This window comes from Coregonus clupeaformis, unplaced genomic scaffold (genome assembly GCF_020615455.1).
Source record: "Coregonus clupeaformis isolate EN_2021a unplaced genomic scaffold, ASM2061545v1 scaf0105, whole genome shotgun sequence".
In the NCBI taxonomy this organism is placed as follows: domain Eukaryota; kingdom Metazoa; phylum Chordata; class Actinopteri; order Salmoniformes; family Salmonidae; genus Coregonus; species Coregonus clupeaformis.
The window spans coordinates 726,245-737,951 of record NW_025533560.1 but is presented as its reverse complement, the minus strand read 5'-3'; the positions used below and the strand labels follow the sequence as shown (position 1 = coordinate 737,951).

The window sequence follows — 11,707 nt, the reverse complement described above, 5'->3', positions numbered from 1 at the left end:
GCGGAGCCAAGCAAGGAGGTGGGCAGAACAAGCAAGGAGGTGGGCGGAGCCAAGCAAGGAGGTGGGCGCAGCCAAGCACAAGTTTGCGAGATCCTATTGGCCCGTTTTAGCATTCCGTTAGGGAACGCCTCCTCTGTGAAGTGCGCGTGTGCAGTAACTCAATTCGCATTTGCGCTCCTTCTAAACAACGCGATTTAAAAAAAAACGTTTGCAAAGGGTAAAGTCTACAAAACTTAGTCCACTCTATTCATAACATATTCTAGTTTTGGGAACAGAAAGCTGTCTTGAGATCAAATGTTCTATCGATGAAAAACTTGCAGGATGTTGGCCAAAATCCATCTTCTCCCACCGCCGGCCAATGGGCTTCCTCTCACTACCATATTTGTGAGCGTAAACGCCAAGCGGATGCTTCACATTTTTACATCCGGTGAAATATCTGTGTCATTGTTCTGCATGTGGTGCCAGGATCATTTTCAATGAGAACGGCCATTTTCTCTCTCCGGACTTGAGAATTTGCGACAGATATGGCTGACTATTCAAACGTGGCTCCACCGTCGGGAAATGGCGCAGGAATGAACGACGCTTTTAAAGACGCCCTTCAGCGAGCTAGACAGGTAAGATAAATAATATAACATCGCTAGCTAAAGGCGTTGAAATTGATAGTCGTGAAGCCCAAACCTCCAGCTCGGGAACTTGCCGACGAGCCGATTTGCGGCCTTCGGAAGTTGGGTGTCCGACAAAGCCAAAGGAATGTAGCTTACTTGGTTTCTAGTCAGCTAATTAACCAGGTATTGTTAACTAATTTAGCTATCTGGTTCAACGTGTTTTCGGTCGTCGTGGGATTGATCAACTACCTACATATTGATTGCATTTTCAATAATGGGGTTGTAGTTAACAAAACTCTAACCAAGTTAGCGTTAGCCAGCCTACGCTAACCATATGGCCTTTTTAAAGTCCCAATTGTATTGTTCAAAAATGCTGTTGCATTCTGGAGTGTGATTGTGTAAAATGAACCAAAAACGCACCCCATGCCCTCTTAACTCTGCGTAGTTAGCTAAATTACGCGGCGCTAACTAACTAGTTTCTACAGTATATGCAAGTTTCGGCTAACCTAAATTGAAAACCCACTGAAAAATACTTAGCTAGTAAACTACGGAAGTTGTGGTGTTGTCGAGGAGCCTAGCTCAACGTTTAGATTTCGCTGGAACTGAGTACTTTTGTGTTTCAGATCGCGGCAAAGATTGGGGGGGACGGCGTACCCTCCGCGCCCTCAGGCAGTGAGTTTGGCTATGGAGGCCAGAAGCGACCCCTTGAAGATGCCGGTGAGTACGGTAGGCGACCCCCTTTCATACCTTAATATCTAAATTGATCCATCACTTGCCTGTCTGATCCCCCAAACCTGGACTCAGATATGTTTGTTCTTTTGCCTACTCCCTTGTCAAGCCAGTACGGGTGTAACAGTACACCAAACCCATGGTTCGGTATGTATTGTTGTTTTGGGGTCGTGGTTCGTTTTCGGTGCAGCGGGAAAACGTTGTTTAAGAAAATACAAAGTGTTGGTAGCTATTCCTTTTTCCATATGAGTCATATAATGCCTGATGAGAACACTATTCCTGGAAGACAGATGCAATGTATGAATGTCTAAACACATAGCGTTGTGCCAGTAACCGAAAGGTCGCTGGTTCTAATCCCTGAGCTGAGTAGGCGAAAGATCTGTCTGTGCCCTTGGATAAGAGCGTCTGCTAAATGACTTAAATGTAAATGCACAAGGGTCACTGCAAACATGACAGGATCATGAAACATGACAATTAACAAAACACTAACATACTGATACATGAAGAGGGCACGACAAAGCCTATTCCCTCTCAGGAGACTGAAAAGATTTGGCATGGGTCCTCAGATCCTCAAAAATGTATACAGCTGCACCACCGAGAGCATCCTGACTGGTTGCATCACCGCCTGGTGTGGCAACTGCTTGGCCTCCGACCGCAAGGCACTACAGAGAGGTAGTGCGTACGGCCCAGTACATCACTGGGGCCAAGCTTCCTGCCATCCAGGACCTCTATACCAGGCGGTGTCAGAGGAAGGCCCTCAAAATTGTCAAAGACTCCAGCCGCCCTAGTCATAGACTGTTCTCTCTGCTACCGCACGGCAAGCGGTACCGGAGTGCCAAGTCTAGGTCCAAAAGACTTCTCAACAGCTTCTACCCCCAAGCCATAAGACTCCTGAAGAGCTAATCATGGCTACCCAGACTATTTGCACTGCCCCCCACCCCATCTTTTTACGCTGCTGCTACTCTGTTAATTATTTATGCATAGTCACTTTAACTCTACCACATGTACATCCCATATTTTTTATTTATTTTATTTTACCTTTATTTAACTAGGCAAGTCAGTTAAGAACAAATTCATATTTACAATGACGGCCTACACCGGCCAAACCCGAACAACGCTGGGTCAATTGTGCGCCGCCCTATGGGACTCCCAATCACGGCCGGTTGTGATACAGCCTGGAATTGAACCAGGGGGTCTGTAGTGACGCCTCAAGCACTGAGTTGCAGTGCCTTAGACCACTGCGCCACTCGATGAGTCTAAATCGTTTTTCTGGCTCATTTATTTTATTTTGTGTGCAGGGTCCGACATTAACGATGGCCTGCCGGGGCCAGTAAAAACATATCTAGCCAGTGGATCTCATCAGCGCATTTTTTGCCGTAGAAGACTACCTTTTTTAAATGTAATGATATTTGTATTTGAGCAATATGATTTGCCGTTCATTCAAGCACCACCATGCTCCCGCGAGTCATTTCTTGAGCAGTACGTGAGTTGATGCCTTCACACAGCACATGCAAGCTATCCAGAGGAAAAAGAAGCACCCATCAATCTACTCACTGAGCTTATTTCTTTTTTTGGGGGGAAAGGGATTTACAAAAGTAAACCTTAAATATAATATAATATGCCATTTAGCAGACGCTTTTATCCAAAGCGACTTACAGTCATGCGTGCATAATTTTTTTTTTTGTGTATGGGTGGTCCCGGGGTTCGAACCAACTACCTTGGCGTTACAAGCGCCATGCTCTACCAGCTGAGCTACAGAGGACCACAAATAGTGAACACACTAGCAATATGCTGGCAACTGTTGATAGTATGCACAAAGAAAGTAAAATAAATAAAATAAAAACACACCTAGCATGGGTCTTGATTAGCCTACTGTAGCCATGTCTATCTCTTATGGAAAGTTTGTCTTAAAGGGGACGTCTTATTTTCAAATCGAATCAAAATGACATATTTTTGAAGGGGGGAAATGAATGCAATTAATACAATGCATTTCTAAAGAATAGAATGACTTGGATTGCTGAATTATATTACACTGCTTTTTAATACATATAATAATAACCATACGTAGCCTATTTAATAGCTGAATATAGAGAGCAAGCCAACCTGTAGTCCCTGCATCACACCAATGCATTTAAGAACTACACCGTGTTCGGGCCACTAGATGTTTACCCAACCGGGCCAGTGAGGAAAAAAATTACCGTTGGTCCAGTGTTACCTCTGGAAAATTGTGGGGGGGAGGTCGCGGAGGGGAAAGGTCGCGGAGGGGGGTTGGAGGTGATCTCTCCTATAGTTCTTATGTAGAAGGACTGAGGAGCTCAGTTCTGGAGACTTTTTAAAAGGACATTCTACTCCAAAATGAATGAAAAATAAATATGCTGACACCATCTAGAATAGAATTTCCTCCTCCCAGATATTAGCCCATTTAACACATTGGTAAAAACGATTTTAACATATTGGGCCATGTACAGTATATAGCCTATGCATTCTCCATATTATCAGGTATGCTATTAGCAATAAACATTATCATTGGCATAATAATCATTAAATCATTTTATTTTCTTATGGGTGGTTCACTATCTCTTATGTATTCTCTAAATAAGCTTTGTACAATTTAAGGGTTAAATACACTGCATTGAAAACAGTCAGCAATCTAATTCAGGGCTTGTGAAGTGATAGCGAAGTAAAATAGAACCCTTCCACAACCATAAGACCCACTAATAATTTAATTAATTTATCGAAATAGTTCAGGCTGCTTTTTTTGCAATATAAATGCTCTTTTTGTAACATTTAACCTGAACCATGCATGCATAATGCACATTCACTAATAATGACTAACTTCTTTGCATTATAGAAAATGAGCACAGGTCTTAACACTGGACCCAGGCACAGGCCCTCATGCTAGTGAGTAGCCAGATAATGCAAGCCCTCATGCTAGTGAGTAGCCAGATAATGCAAGCCCTCATGCTAGTGAGTAGCCAGATAATACAAGCCCTCATGCTAGTGAGTAGCCAGATAATACAAGCCCTCATGCTAGTGAGTAGCCAGATAATACAAGCCCTCATGCTAGTGAGTAGCCAGATAATACAAGCCCTCATGCTAGTGAGTAGCCAGATAATACAAGCCCTCATGCTAGTGAGTAGCCAGATAATGCAAGCCCTCATGCTAGTGAGTAGCCAGATAATACAAGCCCTCATGCTAGTGAGTAGCCAGATAATACAAGCCCTCATGCTAGTGAGTAGCCAGATAACACAAGCCCTCATGCTAGTGAGTAGCCAGATAATACAAGCCCTCATGCTAGTGAGTAGCCAGATAATACAAGCCCTCATGCTAGTGAGTAGCCAGATAATACAAGCCCTCATGCTAGTGAGTAGCCAGATAACACAAGCCCTCATGCTAGTGAGTAGCCAGATAATACAAGCCCTCATGCTAGTGAGTAGCCAGATAATGCAAGCCCTCATGCTAGTGAGTAGCCAGATAATGCAAGCCCTCATGCTAGTGAGTAGCCAGATAATACAAGCCCTCATGCTAGTGAGTAGCCAGATAATGCAAGCCCTCATGCTAGTGAGTAGCCAGATAATACAAGCCCTCATGCTAGTGAGTAGCCAGATAATGCAAGCCCTCATGCTAGTGAGTAGCCAGATAATACAAGCCCTCATGCTAGTGAGGAGCCAGATAATACAAGCCCTCATGCTAGTGAGGAGCCAGATAATACAAGCCCTCATGCTAGTGAGGAGCCAGATAATACAAGCCCTCATGCTAGTGAGGAGCCAGATAATACAAGCCCTCATGCTAGTGAGGAGCCAGATAATACAAGCCCTCATGCTAGTGAGGAGCCAGATAATGCAAGCCCTCATGCTAGTGAGTAGCCAGATAATACAAGCCCTCATGCTAGTGAGTAGCCAGATAATACAAGCCCTCATGCTAGTGAGTAGCCAGATAATACAAGCCCTCATGCTAGTGAGTAGCCAGATAATGCAAGCCCTCATGCTAGTGAGTAGCCAGATAATACAAGCCCTCATGCTAGTGAGTAGCCAGATAATACAAGCCCTCATGCTAGTGAGTAGCCAGATAATACAAGCCCTCATGCTAGTGAGTAGCCAGATAATGCAAGCCCTCATGCTAGTGAGGAGCCAGATAATACAAGCCCTCATGCTAGTGAGTAGCCAGATAATGCAAGCCCTCATGCTAGTGAGTAGCCAGATAATACAAGCCCTCATGCTAGTGAGTAGCCAGATAATACAAGAAAAAGTTGGCAAATTCATTAATTGTTTTATGCTTATTGAACATTTATAAAAATGGGGCGGCAGGTAGCTTAGTGGTTAAGAGCGTTGTGCCAGTAACCGAAAGGTCGCTGGTTGTAATCCCCGAGCCGACAAGGTGAAAAATCTGTCGATGTGCCCTTGAGCAAGGCACTGAACCCTAATTGCTCCTATAAGTCGCTCTGGATAAGAACGTCTGCTAAATGACAAAAAAAAAAAAAAAGACTAGATGGCTAGTATAACAGTCTTTGTCTAAAATGCTGCTTGTGGTACCCCATTGCGACAAACTGAGCATACGTTTTCTAGAACCTCTGTGTAGTTGAGAGAAAGGGGTTAAAGGTTACCTCCTCACAGTGAAATGTCTCCATCTCTTTTGGGAAGGTGCACCGCACAGAACGGAGCGAAGGAGACGACAGGAGAGCAAGCGGACAAACTTGATTCTTGTGATACGTGCATTTGCAATATCGCACTAAAACGTACATTTGTTTTAATCAAATTAATTTGAAGCGTCTCCCAGCCCTGATGACCAGTGCTGTAGTACTCGATAGGAATATTTTCCCGAAAACTCTACCAAGTTTCAATACCGGGAATAATTCATATTCATCCCGGGAAATACAGCAAAAAATCTGATGTGACCATTTTAAAACCACGATATGGTCACTATGCCAGGGTTCTCCCCAAATAAGATTGTAGCTACAGCTTGCCACTATGTCAAGATTTCGCAGCACGTTAAACTGATATTTAGTAATGATAGATTCACTTTGATCACCAATGACATTGTTGTGAATAGCGAAACGGGCTGTTCATAAATTCAGAGTGTTATCATGTTCCTCCATTAATTCGTTTCAGCAGTAGGCCTGGTAGTAGGTTTATAGTGTTGTCGAATAATACTAAAGTCAAATGACAAGTAGCTAAACCTTGATGACCTCCAACGAATGACAGAATATCTCTTATTTAGTCAAATCGAGTTGTTGATTTATAGGCCTGCAGATCAGCTCATGAATAACGAGGAGATGAAGAGAATTGTTGAAATATCAAGGTCTCTTAACGGGGGACCAACTCTGTTACATTTTCAATAATATCCACATCTGCTCTCATACGGTTTGTTGATCACACATTCTCTACCTAAACTCTATATAGGCAGCATTAAGAGATTGTGCAGGGAAGCGGGATAAATGTTAGTGGTATTTTCACATGCACAGGCGAGTCGTGCTTTGATAATGTAACCTATGAATTATAAAGTTAAGAATATAATTTTTCTGACTCTTAAGATTCTGCCCAGGCTTTCAACAACATTATCTTTCCCTGCAGTTAACCTCTGCCCAGGCTTTCAACAACATTATCTTTCCCTGCAGTTAACCTCTGCCCAGGCTTTCAACAACATTATCTTTCCCTGCAGTTAACCTCTGCCCAGGTTTTCAACAACATTATCTTTCGTCACGATTCATCCAGTTATAGCATGCCGCGGTCATTGTCGAAATTCGCCGACATCAACCCCATTACTAGCCTGTTCAACCTCTCTTTAGTAACGTCTGAGATCCCCAGAGATAGATTGGAATGCTGCCGCGGTCATCCCCCTCTTCAAAGGGGGTGACACTCTAGATCCAAACTGTTACAGACCCATATCCATCCTGCCCTGCCTTTTCGAAAGTATTTGAAAGCCAAGTTAACAAACCGATCACCGTACATTTCGAATCACACCGTACTTTCTCCGCTATGCAATCCGGTTTCCGAGCTGGTCATGGGTGCACCTCAGCCACACTCAAGGTCCTAAACGATATTATAACCGCGATCGATAATAGACAGTACTGTGCAGCCGTCTTCATCGACCTGGCCAAGGCTTTCGACTCTGTCAACCACCGCATTCTTATTGGCAGACTAAATAGCCTTGGGTTCTCATATGACTGCCTCGCCTGGTTCACCAACTACTTCTCAGATAGAGTTCAATGTGTCAAATCGGAGGGCCTGTTGTCTGGACCTATGGCAGTCTCTATGGGGGTGCCACAGGGTTCAATTATTGGGCCGACTCTTTTCTCCGTGTATATCAATGATGTCGTTCTTGCTGCTGGTGACTCTCAGATCCACCTCTACGCAGACGACACCATTTTGTATACATCTGGCCCTTCATTGGACACTGTGTTAACAAACCTCCAAACGAGCTTCAACGCCATACAACACTCCTTCCGTAGCCTCCAACTGCTCTTAAACACTAGTAAAACTAAATGCATGCTCTTCAATCGAACGCTGCTGGCACCCGCCCGCCCGACTAGAATCACTACTCTCGACGGGTCTGACCTAGAGTATGTGGACAACTACAAATACCTAGGTGTCTGGTTGGACTGTAAACTCTCCTTCCAGACTCACATTAAGCATCTCCAATCCAAAGTTATATCTAGAATCAGCTTCCTATTTCGAAACAAAGCCTCCTTCACTCATGCTGCCAAACATGCCCTCGTAAAACTGACTATCCTACCGATCCTTGACTTCGGCGATGTCATTTACAAAATAGCCTCCAACACTCAGCAAATTGGATGTAGTCTATCACAGTGCCATCCGTTTTGTCACCAAAGCCCCATATACTACCCACCATTGTGACCTGTACGCTCTTGTTGGCTGGTCCTCACTACATATTCGTCGCCAAACCCACTGGCTCCAGGTCATCTATAAATCTCTTCTAGGCAAATCCCCGCCTTATCTTAGCTAATTGGTCACCATAGCAACACCCACCCGTAGTATGCGCACCAGCAGGTATATCTCACTGGTCATCCCCAAAGCCAACACCTCCTTTGGCCGCCATTCCTTCCAGTTCTCTGCTGCCAATGACTGGAACGAACTGCAAAAATCTCTGAAGCTGGAGACTCTTATCTCCCTCACTAACTTTAAGCATCAGTTGTCAGAGCACCTTACCGATCACTGCACCTGTACACAGCCCATCTGAAATTAGCCCACCCAACTACCTCATCCCCATATTATTTATTTTGCTCATTTGCACCCCAGTATCTCTATTTGCACATCATCTCTTGCACATCTATCATTCCAGTGTTAATACTAAATTGTAATTATTTTGCACTATGGCCTATTTATTGCCTTACCTCCATAACTTGCTACATTTGCACACACTGTATATATATTTTCTGTTGTATTTTTGACTTTATGTTTTGTTTACCCCATATGTAACTCTGTGTTGTTGTTTTTATCGCACTGCTTTGCTTTATCTTGGCCAGGTCGCAGTTGTAAATGAGAACTTGTTCTCAACTGGCTTACCTGGTTAAATAAAAAATAAATAAATACATTTCGCGATACAGCCCAACGGTGATTTTAGCAAAAAATAATTATTTTAATTTTGTTTGGGTGATGCATCATATAGCACAATGTTTTCTGGGTAATTAATCATGATAGGACAATGGTTGATATGGCCCAATCCTATGCTAAACTGCACACGCCTGTATTGTATGGAGAAACACTGGTGTTGCTATCTACCTCTTGGACCAGTCTGAACACTACAACCCATCGGGAAGCGATGAGCTCTCCTTTCTCAGGCCCTTTTGTGGTGTTGGAGGCTATTTTGTGGTCCTCTGTAGCTCAATTGGTAGAGCACGGCGCTTGTAACGCCAGGGTAGTGGGTTCGATCCCCGGGACCACCCATACGTAAACATTTATGCGCACATGATGGCTTATTATTATTATTTTGATAAATAACCATTAGGCACTTAGGTCAACTGAATTGTTTAAACATCACACCAGTTGTGGTACTGTATTGTGTTATAGAATAAGGCATTGTGTATAGTATGAGATGGCATATATACAGTATGATATAGCCTGGTTAGAGTGTGCTTGGTACAGTTAAATGATTTCCTGACAGTTTTTTAAAGTTTTTTACTTTTTGTTCAATGCTGTTTATAGACTTGGCACAACATGCTTGACTTGGTTTAGTTCCACATTCCTTTTAGGTAGGATAAAATCCCTTGTGTCGTGTATTCAGATATGTCCCATTTTTCTACAGCAATGGTCTGTTTTAATTCTCTGTCTTGAAAGCTTTGCATTTAGCAGGGGGATTGGAGCCTACGCCATAAACCGTGATCCCTTGCTTTTGTGTCCTTTTTTAAAATGGATTTTATAAATACAGTAGTTACTAAGGCATGTGTTTCTGGAAAATACTATGTCTGTGCCATGTTGCACAGGTATTGATGTAATGTCACAAGGCAATTTTCTCTACATAAGTATGAACACCCCATGGCCCTTCCCAGCTCTGACGACGCTTGGCAGGGCAGTGACTGTCTGCATGACTTAATGGGATGTAGCTCAGTTGGTAGAGCATGGCGTTTGCAACGGCAGGGTTGTGGGTTCGATTCCCACGGGGGGCCAGTATGGAAAAAAAAATATATATATATATATTTTTTCTATGTACTCACTAACTGTAAGTCGCTCTGGATACGAGCGTCTGCTAAATGACTAAACATTTAAAAAATGTTAACGACAGTCTCCTCTTCTGCTTACAGACCAACCAGAGACCAAGAAGGTGGCACCCAATGACTGTGAGTATCTCTTGGGCCTGGGAATTGCCAGGGACCTCACGGTACAATATTATCACCATACTTAGGTGCCGATACGACATTATTGCGATTCTCACAATTCTATATGCATTACATTTTACGTTTGTCATTTAGCAGACGCTCTTATCCAGAGCGACTTATGTGAACATATTGTTCACCGTATGTCTGCTGCAGCGTGACAAGAGACATGAGAAAACAAGCTTTGATCAGTCATGGAGCTAAAAGTGCTGAGAACAAAATGGCTTCCTATTTTTTTGGTAAAAAGATAAAACAGCCCCGTGTAGCTCAGTTGGTAGAGCATGGCGCTTTGCAACGCCAGGGTTGTGGGTTCGATTCCCACGGGGGGCCTGTATATATAAAAATATATATATAAAAAAATGTATGCACTCAACTGTAAGTCGCTCTAGATTAGAGCGTCTGCTAAATGACGTAAATGTAAGCTATGAAGGAAAAATACTCGAGTTCTGGTGCAGCAAATTAGCGTCAAAATAATATTGAGATATTGTCAACGATACAATATATTGCCAAAAATAATATCCTGATATGGAACTATCGATTTTCTCCCCTTTCACTAGTATCTCTGGCTCACTGTTAAAGGACATGCATAGGTCCTCTTGTCTAGAAAAACCCCATAAGGACCAGTTGGTTAAAGGAACAATTCACTCAAACTCTTTTGGTATTTTTGTTGGTACAGTCCCAAAATGTTTTGCATGTCAAGTTTAAGATATAGGTCTTCAACTTGACAACCTGTGGCACTTTGTAGGTCGTTTGACCAGGGCCACAAGGTCAAAGGTTGTAGTCTAAAGTAGTGCCCTATATAGTAGTTATGTGGGAAAGAAACTGATTTAGTTCCATATCGCAATATTATTTTGGACAATATTATATGGATTCTTTTGACTCGAGTATCAATTTGAAAAAAGATACAAATTGGTAGGTAACGTTAGCTAGTGCTAGTCGTCTGTACCTGCGTCAAAACTCAGGTATTTTCCATTCTATAGTTTGTTCTCCATCTTTTTTTTTTTTTTCGTGAGCACTTATTTCCATGATTGATCAAAACTAATTTTCTCATGGCTCTCTCTTGTCCCTCTTCAGCAGACATATAGTGAGCAAGATGTTTAGAACATTAAATCACAATAAAATCACAGTATGGAATCGCAATGCATATAGAATCATGAGAATCGCAATACATATCGCATCGGCACCTAAGTATCGTGATATTATCGTATCGTGAGGTCCCTGGCAATTCCCACCCCTACTCTGTAGTGAATTAGGGTGCCAATTGGTACACCTGGACAGGACCCTATTATCTGCTTAGGTTTAGCCTCCATCAGTTCTGGGTATTTTACCAACAACACCAGGGGGTTTCTTCATCAGTGGTCCTCTTGTATCTGATTCGTCTTTGGTTTCCTCATTGCAGCGTTCTCAGCAGCGATGGGTATGGGAGGAATGGGAGGGGGTGGTCCTCGATCGTCTTCAGAGGATTTCAAGGTCCCTGACGGAATGGTTGGATTCAGTAAGTACACACACACACGGATACACACACACACACACTAGAGCCCTG

The 11,707-nt window shown here is 43.0% G+C and overlaps 1 protein-coding gene across 2 annotated transcripts in view; it reads left to right on the top strand.

Moving 5' to 3' along the window:
• Positions 1-433: 433 nt before the first annotated feature.
• LOC121580544 (far upstream element-binding protein 1) overlaps positions 434-11,707 on the top strand; it is a 36,224-nt gene continuing 24,950 nt past the window's right edge. The window contains exons 1-4 of one of the 2 annotated variants that reach the window (XM_041895483.2): positions 434-614; positions 1,229-1,322; positions 10,093-10,128; positions 11,564-11,659. In XM_041895483.2, the coding sequence (XP_041751417.2) occupies positions 525-614; positions 1,229-1,322; positions 10,093-10,128; positions 11,564-11,659 (316 nt within the window). In that variant the 5' untranslated portion in view covers positions 434-524. Of the gene's footprint in view, positions 615-1,228; positions 1,332-10,092; positions 10,129-11,563; positions 11,660-11,707 lie in introns of both variants that reach the window. The other variant, XM_041895482.2, reaches the window with a different exon arrangement.